The sequence below is a fragment of the Xiphophorus hellerii genome, chromosome 20 (genome assembly GCF_003331165.1).
Source record: "Xiphophorus hellerii strain 12219 chromosome 20, Xiphophorus_hellerii-4.1, whole genome shotgun sequence".
Lineage (NCBI taxonomy): Eukaryota > Metazoa > Chordata > Actinopteri > Cyprinodontiformes > Poeciliidae > Xiphophorus > Xiphophorus hellerii.
Genome location: NC_045691.1, coordinates 15,680,356 through 15,702,142, shown reverse-complemented (window position 1 = coordinate 15,702,142; position 21,787 = coordinate 15,680,356). Strand labels below are relative to the sequence as shown.

At 37.3% G+C, this 21,787-nt stretch overlaps 1 protein-coding gene across 1 annotated transcript in view; it reads left to right on the top strand.

Annotated features, from left to right (window-relative positions):
• Positions 1 to 21,337, top strand: part of cfap20dc (CFAP20 domain containing) — a 41,140-nt gene extending 19,803 nt beyond the window's left edge. Inside the window, exons 13-17 of the mRNA XM_032548429.1 lie at positions 708 to 1,049; positions 4,482 to 4,721; positions 14,352 to 14,413; positions 19,776 to 19,870; positions 20,719 to 21,337. Of these exons, the coding sequence (XP_032404320.1) occupies positions 708 to 1,049; positions 4,482 to 4,721; positions 14,352 to 14,413; positions 19,776 to 19,870; positions 20,719 to 20,837 (858 nt within the window). The 3' untranslated portion in view covers positions 20,838 to 21,337. The remainder of the gene's footprint in view (positions 1 to 707; positions 1,050 to 4,481; positions 4,722 to 14,351; positions 14,414 to 19,775; positions 19,871 to 20,718) is intronic.
• Positions 21,338 to 21,787: the final 450 nt, after the last annotated feature.

Genomic DNA, 21,787 nt, shown 5'->3' with positions numbered 1-21,787 from the left:
AAACCATTAAAGTTTTTCTAGCATGCTGGTGTAGAAGGAAAGAGAAATGGAGTAGGAGTTATCCTGTAGGAGGAGTTTGTTAGGAATATTCTGGAAGTGAAAGGGGTGTCAGATGGGCTGATGAGACTTAAGCTCAAAATTGAAGAAATGATTATTAATGTTGTTAGTGGTTATGCCCTACATGTAAGGTGTGTATAAGAAGAGAAGCAGAAATTCTAGAGTGACCTAGAGTGATGCAAAGTTGAGAGATTGGTGATTGGTGCAGACTTTACCCAACATGTTTAAGGGAACAAAGGTGATGAGGAAGTGTATAAGTGTATACCCTGTATGCCCTGTATATCAAAAACCTAATTAAATCCTATTCTCTTGCTCAATACACATACATTTCTGGTTCTTCAAAAATAAAAGCACTTCCTGTTTAATGAATTCAGATATATATAGCATTAACTGATATCATCCTATTTATGTTATTTTTCCCTGAATACAAATATTTAGATTTCCTTTTCTGGGTAAATATTATATCATAATTTTCTAAATGCATTATGTATTATGGATAATGATTTTAAATTCATAATTAATTCAATGAATTGTAGTTATTAGTGACTTGAGAATTGACTGCAATTTTGGAAAAAAAACCAACTTCATTTTGACATATTGAAGCCATAAATGTAATATTTACCTGACCAAAACCTTTTTTTTCCTTTCAGGATGTGAGCTACATCAAGTTCCACCATCAAAGTGTGTCTTATCCTTCTACTCTAAGATCTGCTGATACAAGCCAGCATGTGCAGCTAGAGAATCCTCTAGTTTCTGAATCTCCGCGTACAAACCCAGCATCACCAAGACAAGATTTAACTAAAACCTGCATGCAGTATCTATGCAGCGGGAGAGCTGAACCAGTAAGGATGGTCCCTGCACGTTGCCGCTCACCCAGCAGAAGCAAACACAAGTCTGAAAAAGCAGATCAGGTTTTGGGTGAAAATATCACCGTTTCACTTTGTAGGAGCTTTCTCCAAGAGGTTCACTTCAATGACTCCATACAGCATAAGGTAGGACTCAAAGACTATTACCCACTTTACACTATATCTCTCAAAGTGGTCTTATGGATAATATTTTCCTTTCCCTTGCTATAATTCACTGAATGGATGTAGATGAGATTCTGCACCTAGTTACCCCCATTGCGAGCTCCCATATTTGATGTTCCAGTGTACAGCTGCAAAACAGTGCTTTCCAGATAAGATTCACAAGAAATGCATCCTCAGTAAGATGACTATTGAATCAGGTTTGACTATAGTAGTTTTTCAGTTAAAAGCCAAACAAGTTAATCTTTTTAAGTTCAGTATTGTCATTGCTCTTCTTGTTTTATAATTTTATATAGCTGTTCAAGCTTGAAATTTTTATAGAATAACTGAAAATGATCAAGTGAGATGGGCACAGAAGAAGCAGAAGTTACAACCTTCTTTGAGGACATTTTTCTGTAAATATATTTAACAGTCAAAACCTGACTCTGAGCCACTGTCAGCAGAGCCTGCAGCCATCCGATCCTCTAAAAAAAAGCTCGGGTGAATCCACCGTAAACTGTTTGTCCTGCATCAAACATCAGACAGAGGTGACAGAAGAACAGGTGAATGCAGAGCTGGCTCAATCAAACATCCAAATGCTTGTGGGGAGTTTTGTGGACGCGGCAGTGGGATAAGACAGAAAGCTGTTGTTTAATTTCCACAAAAGATGATTAATGAACCAAAATAAACATAATTGCCTTTAAGCAATTATGTTTGCTGTAGAACTTCCAGTAAATTTCTTATTTATGTGTTGAAGCCTCATAAGAAACAGTCATCATATTAAATCATTTTATGATATTTTTACTACAGTGCTTTACAAAAGTTTTTAGGCATCCTTATCTTTTCCACATTTTTTCATGTTACATCCACAAACCTTTGTGTATTTCATTTGGATTGTATGTAGGCCTATGTCAAAATAGTGTAGTTTGAGGTGAGAGGAATTTTGAAATTTTCCACATATGAAAACACATGAAAAATATAATCTGAGTTAGCATCCTGCCAGTTTAATACTTTTTAAAAGTACCTTTAGCTGCAGTTGCATTCTTCTGGGGTATGCCTCCACCAGTTCTTTACATGTAGAGACTGAAATTATTCTCCTTTGTACAGTAGCTCAAGCTCAATTAGATTAGATGGTGGTGAGCTTAATGGGGCTAAGTATAAATGAATCCTGCACTTTTCAGACTTTTATCTGTGGGAAAAAAAGATTAAGATGTTTAATTTTCCTTCCACTTCATAGCTACGCTGGCCTGGCCAATGCCTTCCTACACAATTTTGCTCTATTCTCATCTCCCTTCATTTCTCTGTGTGTTTGCCCCATTGAGCTCTATTTCTCAGAATGCATTTCACCCTGGCCAATCAACAAACAGAAGGAGGAGTTATGAACAATGACAATGAGTTTCTGTGCTGTTTTTGAATTGTAGTCTGACTGTGGTTGTAGCTTGGCAACAGTAGCAGAGGAAGTGAACGAAGCCATTCAGTCCATGTTGGCCACACTTTCAGATATTGAACAATTAAACTTGGAGCTTCTCTCTTTGTAGTGGGGTATGGTTGTTTACAGTGCACACAACTCATAGCGTAGCTTCTTTCACAATTGAGCTGGCGCATTACAAATGTCACGGTCAAATGTTAGTAACTGGGCACAATCAGATCCAATTGTTTAAATTTCAACATGGTCCACGTCTGCAGCAAGCAATCTTTTTCTAAATAGACAAGGTTTCAGACCCTCTGTACGAAGCAAAGCAGAGAACAATGGACTTTTACCAGGTTTCAGTTATGTGCTGTGTTGTGCAGATCTGTCACACAAATCCCAGTAAAACACATTATTGTTTGTAGTTTTAAGGTAATGTGTAAAAGTATAAAGTGTACAAATACTCCTGTAAAGCTGTCTACCTGTTTCTACTTCAGCACTATGATCACTGTTATTTTAGACAACTAAAGGGGTTACCAAAAATGTTTTTCAGGATTAAACTATAGCTACAATTGAAGGAGTCCCTTGCTTATATCGAACACATCTAGGATCTGAAAGGAATCAGCTGAAGTGATCTCAAGGCCTGAAGCAAGTTCTGAGTCAAAGCTGTTGCTTTTTGCATGCGCACAACTCTGCTGAGTGATATCGCAGCATCCTTCATCAGTGCAACTTCTCACCGCTGATTTGTGCCAACTCCAGCAGGCAGCACGCAGTGATGGCTTTGAGTGAAATGTTGTCATAGAAATATGACAAGGGGTTTGTTTCCCCTCCTGCAGCTCCAGTGTATTGACTACCATTGATTCGCCACCAGAGTCCCTTACACTTTGTCTGACAAATCAAGTTACCATAGGACTCTCCTAAATCAATAGATACACTGTTTAAAGAGGGTTAAAGCAACAGATCAAGTCCAGCACTACCTTAATGTCTGCCTGGCATCCCAGCTGCAGTTAAACTTTTCACTCCTATGTTGACTGCAAAGAATACAGTACTTACAGATTCATACACCTTGAACCTTTTTACAATTTGCCACATTACGATTACAAATGTCAATGTTTTCTTGTAATAATAATAATAGACCAGCACAAAGGGGCCAAAAATTGTTAAGTGGAAGAAAAATGAATGCCAAGAATCTAAAATGTCTCTGCCCTTATAAGCCTAAAAAATGCAGTTCAGGTTGCCTAATTAGTAAATGAAATGTAATTGTGTGCAATGTAATCCCAACATAATACAGCTCTGCTTAGGCCTCATGGGTTCGTTAGAGAGCATTAGTCAACAAACAGCTGAGGTGCGAAAATCTGTTGACATGATATCTATTAGCCCTCCAAAAATAAAGGATTTGTTAAAAAAAAAAAAAGCAACAACGGTAGTGTAAGGTTGCTGTAAATTAAATATGTAAGTTATGTAAGGGGCACAAACATCCAAGAAGGTGCTTGGGTCAGCTAAAATCAAGTTATTTTTTTTGTTCTGCATTAAAATGGCAGTGACAGAAAACTAAATACCTAAAAACACCATGCTCACTGTATGACCTGGGAGTGGCATTGTCATGCTTTGGGGATGCTGTTTTTCAAGAGGGTCAGAGAAGCTGGTCAGCATTAATGGAAAGACTAGTGGAACTAAATGCAGAGCCAAAAAAAAAAGAGTTGAGAAAGTTAAGATGCATGAGAATGAGCAGTTTACGTCCCAGCCCAGTTGAGAGCCTGTAGTGGAAACTGTTTCTCACAAACATCCTACATCAAAACCGGGTTGTGGGTGTATAAATGAGTATGAATTTTGTTTGGTTTTATTGGTAAATTATACGTTGAATTTTGTTGTAAACATGTGGAAAAGTTCAAGGGGTATGTAATAAACATGGACTGATAGTCACATCTTTGAATTGAGTGTGTAGTTTGCAAAAAAATAAGGATAGCCTCCAAATAAGTGATCTCTATCTTTTATGGATAATAAATTTAAAGGAAGAAGAAAATGAGATGCTGAGGACTGTTGAGTCGAGTAATTGTGTCTCACAACTGCACGCCAGCACAAGGATGTGTGAAGACGATGACGAGGAACTCCAAATGCTGGCAAGCCTGCAAAGACAGCAGGACGAAGATGAATGTAGGGCTCCTGTCCTCAGCGCATCTCAAGTCCACCAGTGTGATGTCAGCATCAGCCTGAGCAGTGACGATGCCTCAACCTGGACCCACATCTCACAAGTATGCGCCATCACGCTCTGATACTTTCCATCAGTCCTCGTTAACTCTTTCCTAACAAACCCTGCTCAGCAGAGTGATGTAGTCATTAGTAGGTTGTCCTTCTGTCTGAAATATTTCCTTTGACCCTAGTTGACCCTCACTCTTGCTAATTTCCATTTCAAGCCCCTACATATGCCACCCTGAAGTGCTAATGCATCTTCTTCTCTACAGTGCTTTCTGCATTACAAAGGATGGAGAAGATAGTAGCACTTTTATTGGGCTTTTCCTGCTTTTAAGATTACACTGGCATCATATCCACAGCACCCTCAGTGACTGAAAATTATTTAGGTCAGTTGAAATTATCCCCCAGAAGTCTTTACAGAATTCAAAGATGGTGCAGTTTGCTCTTGGCTACTGAAGGTCATTATATTATGATCCATTAGCATATGCACGACTCTTTTATGAAGATAGAACACTGCTGGCTTCACTGTAGAATCCCCAGTGAATAAAAATCATCACAAAAGCTCAGGTTCTAGGGCTGTTAGCAACTCTATACATGCAGGTTTTCTTTAAAGTACTGGGATTCTAGCTACACATAAACAGAAGTGGTACCAAAGGGATTTTCATCTTGTGGTTTAGTTTGAGGACACACAGATATGGTCACCAATTTTATATATATACATATATATATATATAAGTTCCTGAAGCCTTTACTGAAAGACTGAGGGAGATTTACAGAAGTGATCTCTAGTCAGATGCATTGTTTAAAAGTCTTAATATGCACAGTATGACAACAGCACCACCAACAGTATATAGGGAAAATGCTTTTAAATAAAGAGAAGATGGAAACACAGTACAACACATTGTGAGAGCGGATATAGATTTGGAGACACTGTAACAAATAAAACCTCCAACAAAAATGAAGTGATGCATTTAGAACCAGAAGATAATCATGGAACCTTAATAGAAAAGGCAGGCACTCACAGGAAATGACAAGCCATTTCTTGTCCCTGGATGCTGTGATTTCAGTGATTCCCACTGCTGTCATTCGTGCCATTGTTGCTGGTTTTCACTGCTTCAGCAGCCACTGTAAGAGCCCAGACAGAAGTTCTCCCCCGGGCGATGCTGTGCGAGGCTTGCATTACTAGCAGTCTACTTGTAGATTAAGCAGTTGTGTGAAATTAGGTGTCACATTTACATGTGGTCTCAGACTTTATAGGTAAGGGATTTTTTGGGGGTAAAAAGAAGTCTTACATTGCCTTTCAAATGTATTAAATATTTTTCCTATTTTATCAGGACTCTGCTCTGTGGTTAGACTGTGATAAAACATGTTTTTCAGAAAAAGAGTTATTTTTTATTATTTTGAACCCCCTAAATTAAATTGAGAACTAAAGAACATAAAGTGAGACATGATGATGCATAATCTTCTGTGGCATTTTTTCACAGTGCCTTGCAAATGTTTTTGTGCTTCTTGTATATTTTTCTCATTTTGTCAGAAGCAGACTAATAGAAGTCAGCTCTGTTGTGTAATAAGATCTCCTTTTCATTATTTTGAAACCACCAGGCTGCCTCAATTAAAGTGAAAGAAGTTGAAGTTAGAAACGAACATGCATAACCTTCAGTGGATTTATTTACAGCATCTTGCTAGAGTAATATGTAGTAGTGCAGAATTGTAAGATGGAAGGAAACTGTTACATAAAATGTTATTTGCATTTGTATACAGTGCATACTGATTCAACAGTTTGCAAAACCGTCTTTTACCACAACTACATCTACAAGGTGTTGAGGTCTTTGCTATCTTTGTACTATTAGTATGAGACTAAAAATATATCTTTTAATTTCAGACATACTGAGACTAAAAGACAATGCCATTGTATGTATGCCTGTATGTGTAGTGTTGTTGTCCTGCTGGAAAGAAAAACTAAATCCCAGTCTTAAGTCTTTTGAAACTTGTTTTCTTCCAAGATTGCCCTGTGTTTAACTCCATTCATCTTCCCATAATTTCTAAATAATTTTCCCTTTCCTTGCCAAAGAAATAATCCAAGAGTGCAATAAGGCCGCAATCTGTGTGGGGCTCTTGTGCTCAGGGTGATGTGCAATGTTAATTTTCTGCCACATATTGCATTTTTCATGTATGTCAATAAGATTTAATTTTGGTCTCATCTGACCAAAAATGCTTCTTGTAAGATGTTTTCTACCTTCCAAACATTGCTTGTGGCAAATTGCAAATGGGACTACTTATGAGCTACTTTCTATTCTGGTTTTCTCTTTACACTAGTCCAAAATCACCACAATCTAGTGTCCACAACTAACAGCTGACAGATTCTCCCACTTGAGTTGTAGATCTCTACAGCTTCTCCAGAGTTATGGGTCTTGTGATTGCTGATTTCTCTGATTAATGATCGCCTTCCCAGGGCTGTTAAGTTTAGGTGGATGCCTGGACAACTTTGCGATTCTGCCATAGCCTTCCCATTTCCAAATTATGGACAACATAGTGCTCTGTAACATGGACAATGCTTGGCTTATTTCAAACCCTGCTTTAAGCTTCTCTACAATTTTCTCCCTGAATTGTCTGCTGTGCTCATTGGTTTTAATGATGTTGTCTTTTAGTAACGTTTTCTAACCTACCTCTAAGGCCTTCACAGAAAAGCTGGATTTATACTGAGCTGCAATTACACATAGGTGGACTGTTTACTAAATATGTCATTTCTGAAGGCAGTTGTTTAAACTGAAATGTATTCAGGGGTATCTGTTTAAATTGGACTGAATACATATGCATGTCACATTTTCTGGATCTCTGCCTGTTAATAAAAAAAAAGAAAATCATCTATTCTTCTATCTTTACTTAAAGATGGCAAATGACATTGAAGTTTGTGTTTTCAGTGAAAATATTGGAAAAAGCTAAAACGAATTTAATACTTTTGCTTTTATCTTGACAATAATAACCACAGATAAAAGTCTGATTCAAACAGAACCCCAAAAATGCACAAAAGCATATAACAAATGAAAAATACCAAGAAATGTTTTTTTTTTTTTTTTCTAAAATTGATCATTTTTTTCTCTCCTTGCACCAAAAACATTTGCCAAGTTGACTATGACAGTTGCTGTGAAGAATTTAAATGGTTAAGACATATGACTAGACTCCGGTATTTTAAATGCCACAAAAACGTTTGTAGAGAGCTCCATCCAGTCGCCTCATCAAAAGAGCTTTCTTACATGTCAGTGTTGACTAAACAGCTCATGACAAGCCTGCAACTTGCACGATGATAAAAGCTCAACAATCACCAGCAACACAGAGTGCCCTGACAATCTTTCCCAACAAATGGGGCATTCCTTTGTTTGTTATGAAAACGCCTTTCTGACCGATCCTGCCACAACAACTCCAGGCAGACTTACTTCGGCTCCATTTTGTAGTTGCTAAGGTGACTTTTTTATGTTTATGGCGAGCTGCCTGAGAAGTAGCAACAGTGATGACATCAGCGTCTTTTAAAAAAGTAGAGTTTTTTTTAGTTTTTTTTTACCTAAAGTACTTGGATCAGCTTGACAGAATAAAAGGAGAGGAAGCTCTGAAACAGCTTGGCACAGCACTTTTCCTATAGGAGGTCACATGCCGCCACAAACATTTTCTCATCATTGGGAGGAATAGATAAGAGATTCCAGTGTTCAGATACAACACTATGTGAATAAAAGCACTTAATATAGAGGCTATGTAGCCTAACCCTAATGTAACCTTTGTGTTGAAAAAGTCCAATTTACTGCTAAATTGTAAACACAATGGTCTCATTACTTATATTTCATGTTGGTTAAAAGGTTTGTGAAAACTTAAATTTCTAATATAAATATTAATGTAAAAATTAAACCTATACATCCATTAGTGGTATGTGATTTATCTTATAAGAGAGAAGCTGGATCTTTTCCCAGCTTTCTTTAGGAAGGAGGTGGAGTATACCCTTGGCAGGTTGGAAGTCCATATCAGGGCCAAAATGGTGACCTGACACCCACTTGTGCTCACACCCAGTTCAGAATCAGTAATTAACCTAACATGCTTGGTTTTAGATTTGTGTTGTCTGTAGCTGCAGGCCAGTGAGAAAAACCCACACATGGGTAGAAAGACACTCCAGTCAGATCAAATCTGCATCTGTCCTCCTGAAGGGAGAATGTACTGTATTAACTGATTAACTGAGCTGATTTTGGTTTTGCTGTTATTTATAACAGCAAAAGCTTCCAGAACTTTCTTTTTCTACATTGCTGAGACTTTATAAATAAAGGGGGGAGGGTCATACATTTCCCAGATACATAGTGTAATTTTATAGTACAATCAAGTAACTATGCTACCATCACTTGTTATGAAAATGCTGCATATATCAAAAACAACTTGAAAGAAATTTGACATTGCATTATAGTTGTATCTGACACTTTGAAATTGCCTGTGTCTCTTTAAGAACCTCCTGCCCCCTCTAACACTCCAACTTCAGCACCTCCCACGTCAACTTTTGAGTACAGAAAATGATATGGAACAGTTTTTCTTTTCTGCTTTTTTAAAATCTTTGTACTGTTAACACAGTTTTTCTAATCATACAGTTTGACTTTTCTATATCTTCCTTTTGTAAAATAAGATGTATGCTGAAGCAAAAAATGTTTTATGAAAAATAGTTAACTGATAAGCGAGTTAGAAAATAGCCTTCCATATTAATTAACACATTTATATTACATTTTCCTTGTATTTTGTATTACGTTACATAAAGTTTTATTTACACTGAATTTGTAATATAATTACATTTAAAAGCCGTGGCTGAGTAAGGTTTCAATGAGAGCTACACAATACACATTTGTTTCACTTAGGAGCAAATATTCATTGTTACTGCCTCGCCTGTAAATTTGTTTGGGCAGTAAGCAGAGGAAGTAAACACTTGGAGTTGCATATATAGAAAATGAAAGAGAACAGCCAAGAGACAGAAGTTGGACCACCTTTCAACTCCTGAAAACAGCCTTGATTAAAAGAAATGCTCTTGAGGTAAGCAGTAATTTTCTGCTTCGGTTTATTTAAACATGTTTGCCTATGGGGATGCAATGCATGCTTTTATTAAAAGCTTCTTCCTGAATGTTTTAATTATTTTTTTTTTTTGTCTTTCCAAAAAGTCCTAATTTTACCAGAGACAAACAGCTCTTAAGGTTTTCTCTGTTTTTGCAGGATGCAAGATCCTAATGTACAAAAGTGGAGTGAGGTGCAGCGATAATAAACTACAGCTCCATGATCACTGATGATAACACAGTGAGACAATGCAAGCAATTGAGATGTCAGCTGTAAAAGCCAGTCGTCTTGTATGATTTTTTCTGAGAAACTCAGCAGCAACTTGTGTGTCAGGCATGCCATCAGTGCCTCAGCTACAGCTGCTGAGTTGAACTTTCAAACCACATTTTGCTGTCAGGCAAATGGAAAATAGTGTTTGTTCAAAATAAATGATGTACGTCAGAGAACAGCAGATGCACTTTTGTGTTCTGTTCAATTTGTTTGAAATTCTAGTTTATCTAAGTTTCCATGATGAGATGTGGGGCTGTTTTTTTATGTTTCAGTGGAATACTGAAATGGTTCCTAACCTTCAGTTTCTGGTTGTTTTTCTTTCCTAGTCTTCTCCAGGTAACATGTCATCATCAGTCCATTTTACCTGTGGAATTCCTCAGGGTGCAATTTTAGTTTCTACTACAAGATTACATAAAGAAAGGCAGTGGAACAACTCAGACAGACCAAATTAAATCAAGCAATGCAAAGACTAGAGCTCCAGTGTGCCTGCTTCTTCATCAAAGTCTTCTAATAAAATAGCCCTTACACTCAAAAACACTCCTGAGACTTTAATATGGTATTTAGCCTCAGCAAGATCTGTCTGTCTGTTTGTTTCTGCCTTTCTTGCAGTTGTTTTTGTTTTGAATTATACATCAAATTATTTCTTTTCTATTTTATGGATGCCTTGATCTCATTGTGTTGACCTTTCACAGCCCACCCGTTTATTCTGGTTCTTAGATCTATTGTGTGTTTCTGTTTTTTTTTTCTTTTCTTTTCTTTGGTTTCAATAAAAATCCCAGCTTTTTTGACTTGTTAGCCTGTTACACTTCAAATAAAGCCCTTAAAAGATGTAAAAAACAGAAAACAAGTCATTATTCTCAAAAGTGAAAAAAAATCTGCCAATGGATCTAATAGTTTTTATCTACACTCAGGATTTATTGACTTAAGACAAGCTCAGATGTCTTACTGAAAAGTTACTTGTACTTTGGTTTAGTCTTATTTCAAGTTTACTAAGACATTTGTACTAAAAACTAAGACAATAACAATTGATAAGATTTTGTGTTTTGGCAGTGTATCTTCGTGTAGAACCATGAAATATACTTGTACAACACAAAAATATTTTTTTGCCCCAATCTGACCAGGCAGCATGATGCATACATAAATTACATAAAAATGTGGAACTAAAGAACTATAGGCTTTTATAAGAATTCCCTCTAGGTCTTCTTCATTTCCTTGTGTGCCTTTGTGTTGAGTAGTTCCAGTGGTACAGTTTGTGTTAGAGACGTGAGTTGATATTCTGAACCGTGTCTCCACAAGACACTTCTCACACTGAATATAATGCCTACCTGAGGGACATGTTCCAGAAATACAGAAATTACTCCGCTGATAATAGGAGCCACACTGGCATGGTTTAATTCTCAGACAAGAGTGCATTGAATTTGGTCATGGTTCTCCACAAATGCGAAAGGAAATACAGATAATATGGCTCTATATGCATTTCTCAAGGATGCAAGATAGGCTGTAAAGCAGAGAATAAATCAAAGTACATCTCAGCAGATGAATTCAAAGCTGTCTTCCTCTGGTTTGCCCTCGCTGCAGGGCTGCACATGCACCTGCCACAAGGCAACCTTTTGAAGACCCCATGTAAAACATGGGTGGGGCCCCGTCAGAAGAAATGCGATTTCCAGAGTATATACTCGTCATGTAGAAAGGTCAGGGACCAGATGGGCTGGTTTATGACTTTAAAGCAAGTGTGTACTGCCTTCTGGATTCTATAGTTTTATATGGGGAACACTTTAGAAATGGGTTTGTAGACGTTTTAACTCTGACACATTTGACTTTTTTTTTTTTTACCCAAATATGCTGAAGCTGCCTAATTTCAAAGCTGTGATTCTTTCTGTGAATTTTATAATAGGTTGTAGAGAAGTATACACTCACCGGCCACTTTATTAGGTACACATGCTCGATTGCTTCTTAACACAAATAGTGTATATGCAAATCCAATGACAGAAACTCAATTCAGTTAGATATCTAGAGGTGCTAAAGACTTCTCGCTGAAGTTTAACCCGAGCATCAGAATGGTAAGGAAAGGGAATTTAAGTGAAGCTGAATGGCGGCAAGGCTGATGCTGCTGATGTACTGGGATTTTCATGCACAACCTTTTCTCGGATTTACAGAGAATGGTCCAAATAAGAGGAAACAACCAGAGAGCAGCAGTGTCAGTGCATCAAAACTTGAAGCAGATGGCCTACAGCAGCAGAAGGCCACACAGGTACCACTCCTGTCAGCTAAGAACACAAAACCAAAGCTTTAATTCACACAGCTAGCTGAGTACTGCTGGTTGACCATCCTTTTTTCACCAGAGTATACCCATCTTCTGATGGCTTTTTCCAGCAGGGTAATGTCACAAAGCTCAAGTAATCTCAAACTGGTTTCTTGACTGTGACAATACGTTCAATGTACTCCAGTGACCTCCACAGTTGCTTGATCTCATCTATCAGAGCCTTAGGGATCCTGTGGAGTGAGAGATTTGCAGTCATAGATGTGCAGCCAACCAATCTGCAGCAACGGTGAGATGCTCATGCTGTCATGTTAATATGGACCAAAATCTCTTAGGAATGTTTCTAACACTTACCTGAATCTGTGAAGAAAAGGAGTATTAAAACAGTTTTGAAGAGAAAAATGGGGTCCAACTTAGTTGTAGCAAGGTGTACCTAATAAAACGGCTGGTGACTATAGCTCTGTAATAGAAAGAATCCTTGATATACTTAAGTTTAGTTTATTATTTTATTCAACAGGGGCAGGGTCCATTAATTAACTGTTTAATATAACATGTATAATACAAAAGCATTTAAAAAATCTTAACATTATATCCTATTTACATTTATGATTTACCAAAAGAAACATTTTAATAGTTTTCTTTCTTAACAGTTACCATTATAAACACAACACAGTATAATTAGAAAAAAGAAAACATGTTTTAAAAGAACTACATAAAAAAACAGGTACTTTCAACTGTGATAAGTTTTTATAGATCGCACACAACATTTATTTGTTATTTGTTCATCACTTAGGAAAGAACAGCTATGAAATTGATGCATTTACATTTGGAAACTGTTGCTGCAGACACACAATATGTAGTCAAACAAGCTCTCAGTGCGAGTTTAACCAGCCATCCTTAGGTTGCAGAAACAAATCAAAATCTATCAGAGAGACAGCAGGAATGCTGAGAATGAAAAAAAAAACCCAGTACAGCCTGGTACATTCTGTGATAGAAAAAAGTGCATTTTGAGTTTAACAACATTAAAGGACCTAGAGGTTCATAGGAGACAGCTGTGGTGGCAAAGCTTTCAATATTAAAGTAAAAGCTCCTCAGAAAATGCAGTTAAGAGAAGAAGTGCTCTAGAGTAGAATGGTGGATCGTTATCCACATCTGTCATGAAACTTCATTAGTGCAAATATTGAGAGTTTACCCTGAGGTGCAAATCATTCATTCACCATTACTCAAGAACAACATTCTTTAAAGGGCAAAAGATCGACATTAACCAGTATGCTGAATACAAAATAGGAAAAGGGAATGTTAAAATGGCTTATGATCTGAACCATATATCATCTTTGAAACATGTGGAGAAAGTAAGATAGCAAGGACACACATGGCTTCTGTTGTCACTGGGTCACAAGTGTCTGCTGATGATGCGATGGGCCAAAGCATTCAAAGGTATTATGTAGGAAAAGAAGATGTACTCTCTGCTCTGATAGACCCAAATGCAGCAAATCGGATGACATTGTTTCATTGAACAGATAGGCAGTGACCCAAAGCATTCACAGTAGCATCCAGTGATTTTTTTAAGGTAAAATGCGGCAAAGTTATTGTGTTGGAAAGTGAATCTCATTCACACTGATGAAGATCAGCTTTAAAGTATGAGTATAACACAACAGCAGTAAAGTTCGGCAAAATTCTTCACACCTCATTATTTTACTGGAATACCATGTCCACTTCCTACCCAATTTCTAAGTTCAATCCTTTCTAATATACAACTGCTACAAACATCTGATTTTGTGAAATTCTCTCTGTGCAGAAGAGAGGCTAAATGCCCTGCGACAATTATCTTTGAAAAACTGCCACTTTCTGTTTAGAAGCATCAATGTTTGACAAACAGTGACCTTCATTACTCATTGGGACAAAAAAAGATATTTCTCTCTTGATGCAGATATATTTACTTTTTGTCTCTAAATCACATACTTAGTACTGTTCTTCACACTGACATGTCATGGACATGACAAAATAATAACAAGAATTTCTGGAAATGTGCTGAACTTGAGCATCGGTGACATTTTAAAGCAGCTTCTGACATTTTTTTTTCATCTAGGCAGTGAATCAGGGACATCATTATCAGAAGGAAATGAACCCCTTGCTTCAATCAAACCCAAGGTAAAAGCATGTGTCTCACTATAGACTGTGTATTTTATTTATTTTTTGTTTAAAATACTATATAAATGGGGTGTGCTGTGGTGGCGTAGGGGCTAAGCACAACCCACATATGGATGCCCCGGTCCTCGACGTGGCGGTCGCAGGTTCGAGTCCCGGCCTGGCAACCCTTGTCGCATATCTTCCCCTTCTCTCATTACCCACTTTCCTGTCAATTAACTATCAAATAAAGGCCACTAGAGCCAAAAAAATACAATATAAACTACAAACTTTTTGGGATAGATGAAGACATAGATTTGTATTTATTTATTTATTTATTGCACACTCAAATGCGTTGCACTTCAATGTCCGACTGTGAAAAGACTAGCTCCCATTAAACAGAACTGATATGCTGTCTAACCTCTTTGGGTCTTGGATTATTAATAGCCTTGGTGAAGAGAAGACAATAGTTTATAAAATTGTAAGCACCACTGATGTACATCATGCATTGCCTTAGAAACAAACGGCCTTGAAGCCCAGAGTTAGGCATTGAAAAAAAGAAAGTTAGAAAATCATAATCAGATGGTTACCAGTGACTGCAATATTTACTCTAAATGTCAACTGTCAGATGGATGTGTAGGCTGGGGCTTATCTTGCTCTCAGAAGACTCCAAATAAACTTGGAGTATGTCAGGTACTGTGCTTTTCTTCTCCCAGAACTGCTGTTGTCATTTTCACAATGGCATTTTTCCCTCTTTTTTTCTTTTTTTACAGATTATTATGCTTGACAGGCTTGATATCTGGAAACTATTTGATAAGAAGTTTAATTTTGCTGGGAAATTTGAGGTACACATTTGATTTGGGCTTTTGAAAATTAAAAGAGCAAGTCTTTCCTTTAGTGTCTTTTCCTTATGTCCTACAAAAGACGTTAAAGAGTCTTTTTTAGAATCTTTAATGCAGAACAACAATTGGATATAGGCTCACATCGTTTTACTTGCCTGCAGATTAAAGTGAAATTCAAAAAGAATAAAAATTTAAGTAGTAACCTCTTACTACTAGAGGAGAAGGAATTTAATTCCTGTCTTCATTTAAGTTTAAAGCTGAACTACATTCTGCTGCATAACAAAAATGTTCTTACTGGTGGGAAACACTGTCTGAAATGTTTCGCACCTATCATTTATATGTGCCATTTTGTAATTTTTCACAAAATGGTGAGAAAAATTTAATTGTATAACCCTAAAGCAGAGTAGATTAAAAAACTGAGAACAATGTGAATCATTTAGAATTGCTTCCAACATTATTGTGGCCTACAAACAACACAACATAATTATTTGTGGAAGACACATTTTTGGTGCAAAAATAATACTGAACATCATAAAATTAAAAATAACTAATTCTCAAAGTGAAGCAAGGTGTGGGGAGCATCTGCTTTTTGTTTCTTCAGCTCAAACTGGGACTATAATTCAAGGTGGAGGGAATTATAAGCAGTTCCAATTACAGCTCAATGTTGCTGCAAAACCAACAGGCTTTTGTTAGAAAACTAAAGATGCAAAATAATTGCATCTTTCGACCTTCTGCAAAATAATTTCCAAAACTATACGTCCAAATCAGCTAAAGAATTGGTGGGTTCAACAGAAGAAGATTCTTAGAATGAGCCAGCCAGAGTCCAGACTTGAATCTGATTTTTAGAGGCGAGGGCAAATATTGCCAAGTCAAGATGTGCCATGCTGATAGGGCCCCTATCCTAAAAGACAATAACAAAATGAAAAGACGCATCATCAGCTATAAGGTATCTAAAACCAATATTTTACTTTCTTTCTTTTCTCCTAAAAATATTATTTTTTTTTGTTAAGTTGAGTGGCATAGGTTCTAGGTCACAATAAAGGTATACAAAGTTCAGAAGTTATTTATCTTGGCCTCAAGTCTTTTACATCACAGAAAATAAGCATTCCTAACAGGGCTGTGCTATCTCTTTATGATCACTGTCTGTCAAATTTGTTTTGGTCCTCAGAGAGAGAAGCAAGCTTAGCGAATTGAGTTATTTTAAAATAGGTTCAAAACCTCCTCTAATACATCTGTTGGTTTCATTAAAAAAACAATAAAAACAAAGAATGATAAATAATCTAGCATTGCAAACATGTCACAGTATACCGCTCGGTCTCAGTGAGACTGAATCCCAGCCTTTATCTGGGCTGTATTGTGTACTATTTATCCATCTGAGCGCCCTGCTGTGGCAGGGTATGAATGGATCCAGTTGTCCTTGGAGGCTTCTGCAGACATTATATCGCGCCAGCACTCGCTAAAGCACAGCCACGTCTCTGTGCTTGTCCATCTCTTTATGGGTGTACACAACCATGTGATGTGTTACAAAGGAAGACAAAGGGGTTGCATCACAGATCCGCTACTGAAAATATGCAACTCCCTCCAACCACCCACCCAAACTCTTCTGATTTATTGATGAAAAGGAAGGTACCCCGGCGAGAACGCATGTTGTCTCCCATGTGTTTAAATAGTCTTTGTGGTATTTGTAAGAACAGATGTAAAATATCTCCTTAGCTGCAGGAACAAACAAGATAGATGTTTTCCTTTTTGTTGTATTTAACCAACAAACTGTATGACTGCTCAGTGAAGGGATGTTATTTGATTGAATGTCCACTGAAATGGATAGTAGTATTGACTGGGAGCTCTACAGCATCTACAGCTGTAATGCTGAAATTAGACTTAGAGGCAAGTAGTGATTTACATATTAAATAGCAGCTGCGCAGGATTTCTGTTTGTTTTCTTTGTTTTCTTCAAGGCTTTGCATCCTCAGTACACCCTTACAGTGAATACTATTATAATGTTTTTAGAGCATCCTGGCACCACTGCAACTCTTTCTCTCTGCTAAGAGCTACAGCTTCCTTGACAACAAAAATGCTCCAGTCTCTGAGCTTTATGTTGCCATGGCTTCCTTTTTTTTTGTAACATGTGATGTATTTTCTTTGGCAGCTTATTTTAAAATCTAACATGATGACATGCGTTTTGTTATTGTCTCTCATGTTGGCAGGTGCACAAATGAGAAAATGCAAATAAGGATATTAGATCAATACTTAAATGTAAATTAGAATTGCAAGGTATTTAAACAAATACAAGTTTGAACTTTTAGTGGAGTTGCGAAGGTGTAAAGCAAACAGTCTCTATTTTTTTTCTGGGAGCTATTTGGAAAGCATATTTTCAATACACGGCATAACTTTGCAGAGGCAGTCTACCTGCACACGTTAAATGAAGAGGAATTATTCTCTTTATCCCACGCCTGTATTTGGAGTGTAATAAATTAAAATTCCAAGAATTTAATCACTCTTGCCAAGTCCCACTTAACATTTTGAGGTCCAATTTACACTTCGGTTGCAGGGACCCTTGTCCTTGAAAATTGCTTCCATTAACTTTTATACAATGTTCCTGCCCATCAAACAGTCAAAGTGGTTTTTGGAAAGAGGTAAATGCTTCTGTTATACAGAAAAATCAACTCCTTAGAACAGCTCACTTGCAGTATGTAACTGCTTAAAAGGAATTAGAACAAAAATAAAATTATTCATTTTCATATAAATGGAGAGGTCATATCTATAAAGATATAAAACTATATAAATTCAACAGAATACTTACTTTGGTGTTGGTGATGTTGCCTCTTCACTTTTTTTGTTCCTTTGCAGTTTTGCAACTTTGTACCAAACCTTTCTGGGGATATAAATGATGTCCTCCACTGCAGGACATTTTGCCCGGATCATGCAAGAACATTTGCTTGTTTTGTGCCTGCTTTTGTCTTCTAGAATCCAGTCATAGACTTCTATCACAAAATCTACATTATGTGACCAATAAATGATTTCTACCAACAGGAAGTCACCTTGTGTTATGGCTTTATCTGAGGTCATAATTTATTACTCCTTATAAGATTGACCCAAATGAGGATCAGAACCAAATAGAGTAGGAATAGAGTGTTCATGCAAGGTTTATAAGCCATAAATTGAATTTAATTATTTTTATTTCTTGATTATGGTTATGACTGCCATCCGTCTTAAGTCTTGCATGGAGGATCAGGGCAATACCTGTACTTTGGCATAAGTGAAAGAATAAATATAATTACGTGTGAGACTTTTTAATGACCTGGGCCTCCCTTCTGAAGCTGCTACCCCTGTACCCGACCCCGGATAAAGTGGAAGAAAATGGATGGATGGATGGATGAATGGACTTTTTAATGACTATTTCTGAAAATTCTTTACTACAATGAATAATAAACTATTAAACTATAGCTTAATTACATAGATACAAAATGGTTTGTTTCCAGGCACAAGATAGAAAAAGGAAGGGACAAAATGCTAATGCTCATAGAAGACTTGTAAAAGGATTCAACTGAATCTGAGATATTTGATTCTTCTAGCAGCTGTTAGTCTAAATTGGTGGATGTTTGCTTTAGTTGTTTTTTGTAATTACCAAATAAACTAGCATCATTATTTTGCCATTAATCAGGCAAAATTCTGTAATAATAAATCTGCTTTGTTAATTTTTTGTAGATTTTTAAAAAATCTGCTTTGGATTTATGCAAAATAGTTTGTTTTGTTGTTTTTTTAAATTGACAGCAGTCTTAAATATGTCATGCTGCTGGCAGTGTGCTGTAAAATATAGCAGTAAACAAACCATGAAAAATTTGCCTTCTAAGTGGATGAACTGTTTTCAGGAAGAGCGACAGCAGCAAACATTGCACTTCTGGATGAGAAGGCAGACCAACCAGAGGCAAACGCTTGAATCTCCTGCTGCCAGGCGAATATTGTGCAGAAGATTATACTGTAATTCCACATTAAATATGCTCTGGTTTGCTCTTATCCAGAGGCGCAAGATGTTAATGGTTGATTGCACAACTGATGTATAGCCCAAAAATGATTATGGATGCTGTTTAACAAATGAATCTTGCATCTCTTCCGAGTAATAACTCATCTTGCGATATTTCCTCCCTGGCTGCAATCATTCACGCCGTGCTAAAGGAGCAGTGTTTTCATTTACTGGTAAGTGAAAGATCTATAGTTGTACCCTGCGTACATCACGGATGGGGAGGATGCACTCATTTGGGGAGAAATGAAGTCATGCTCCCACAGAAACAGGCGAGGTTAGGACCCTGACTCGTAGTCACAATGTGATGATGCTTGGAAGTCGCAGCTGGAGTCAGAATTTAATAAGTGATCCTTCAGGTAAATCTGCGAGGCTGCGGGAGAAGTGGCTCAAGGACAATGGAATCTAAGATGGGCTTCTGAGAGTGCATGATGATGGGACTCCATTGTTAAAATGTCATAGGGTAAGATGGTGAGTGTAATGGTATGTGTTGTCATGACTGTCTGGCTTTATGGTCTTTTCCCCAGAGAGTGGATGGACGTGCTCAGCCCTCCTATTATGCCTCCCAGCCAGCAGAGAAGGTCAGGCAACACAGAGAACAATTGGGAAAGTCTACTCAGAGGTATGGTAACCTTCATTTTAGTCCTTTTACCCCCGTTCTGCCTTTTATGTCCTTGGGAGTAGGGAAGATGGCAAACAGTCTGTTGCTTTAAGACTAGTTACACGAAAGCATTCAGCTAATGGAAACAGTCGCTGCTGAAAGAGCTTTCAGAGATTTTAAATTTCCTTCAAGGATGCGAGCAGGAAGATGGGACAGCAACTGAAAGTGTATCTAATTAGGCCTAAGAAAAAAAGAAGTCATGAGTGGAGCTCTCTGTCCTTCACGTAACACCATAGGTCAGAAGAGACAGGCTCATTACAGGCCTGTACCCCCCCCCAGACACATCCGCAAGGTTAACTGATGAAACCTTTCCAGTTTACTACATCACTTTTAAAACTCTCACAACGTGTCACATAATTAGTTTTCATTATTGTTGCCCACGTTCGAATAAGATAAAATGCTCATCTCGATGCGTTCCATAACCTTTTTAGCATTTAACTGCCTGTCAGTTTAACAGCTCAGTTTCTGCACTTTAAGGTAGTGGGGGATTACAGGGAATCTCTTTACGGCTTCATAATTTGGTTCTGCGTCTGGGTGTCTTAGGGCTTGATTGATTAGGGAAAAAATGGCAGCGGCAGAAAACTTTTAAATCCACCTGGGTCTGAAGGTCACCATACAAGCTGTATTCTATTAAAAATTGACAGAGTAGGCCTTTATTCGCATCTGGCACTGCAGTGCTACTAAAAATACAACAAAAAAAAACCCCTAAATAAATCTGTGCAATCGTGATTTTAATCAATGCTTTCTTGTCTCATTTTGCATGTTCTAAATATGAGGTTTTCACTGTGATTTTCTTGGCTTTAATACAGGAGGGGGTAGCATGGTGAAAGAAGAGGAGAATGGAGATGAATATTTGAAACTCCTCTATGATCCTTGCCTCAACTGCTATTTTGATCCTGAGTCAGGAAAGTACTATGAACTAGCTTAACTCAAAGCCCATTACCATCAGAATGAATAAATCACATTAACAGGAGATGAATTGCTTTGAGATTTTACTTTTTTTTTTTTGAGCTGAGCTTTATTGATCGGAAGTGAATTCCCTTTTCACCAAAACCCCTTCCTGTGTTTGCTCCTTTGTTCCTGGAAACTAACGTCAGCTTTGTTTTGCCATGTGTGGTTAGTCATGCTAGATTGTAAGGTATTGGAAAACTCTCTAAATCAAACACATGGCCTTTTGCAAGTGAGGGCTCATTCACTTCTGATGACAAAGACAGGCTTTTCATAAGTCTTGGCTTGGAAGTTAATATGGAAACCTTCTAAAAGAATTTGCCGTCGCTTCTTTTTAACGTTACAGTGTCTTAACATTTAAATAGTGAAAAGATTTATGGTTTTGTTTTTTTTTTTAGCTGAATGTATGCAAAAAAAAACTCCATCAAAATACGTTGATGTTTTCTTAGTAGCTGAAATAAATTTGATTTGAAAAATGTGGTTCCGGTCTCTTGTGTTTGTTTTCTTTCTAATTAGTCAGAGCTGTCCAAGAATACAAGAATGAGATGAAAGATGATTGATTTTAATACATTCAACTGGATTTAAGATACTCCAGGCTCTTTTCATGGTGTTTAGCTGTAACTAGGAGTGGCAGCTGGTGGGCTGCTGATTAGACTGGCAGGTCTCACCAAATCCCCCCGCCCCACAACACTTGTCACACCTGAAGCCATGGGGTATTGATTCGCCATTTTTGTGGCTGATAAAATTACTGCACAAAATGAATCAAAAAATGAAAAAAAAACAATGTTTATCTATTCTGTTCTAAATACACTTCAGTTCATTCAATAAGCTTGAGTAGAAAGTGATAGCATGTGCACAATTGTTATTTTAAGCAACTTTGTGACTCTAAGAACAAGTGAGTTTTTAATCTGTTTGCTCTGTACCTAGGAA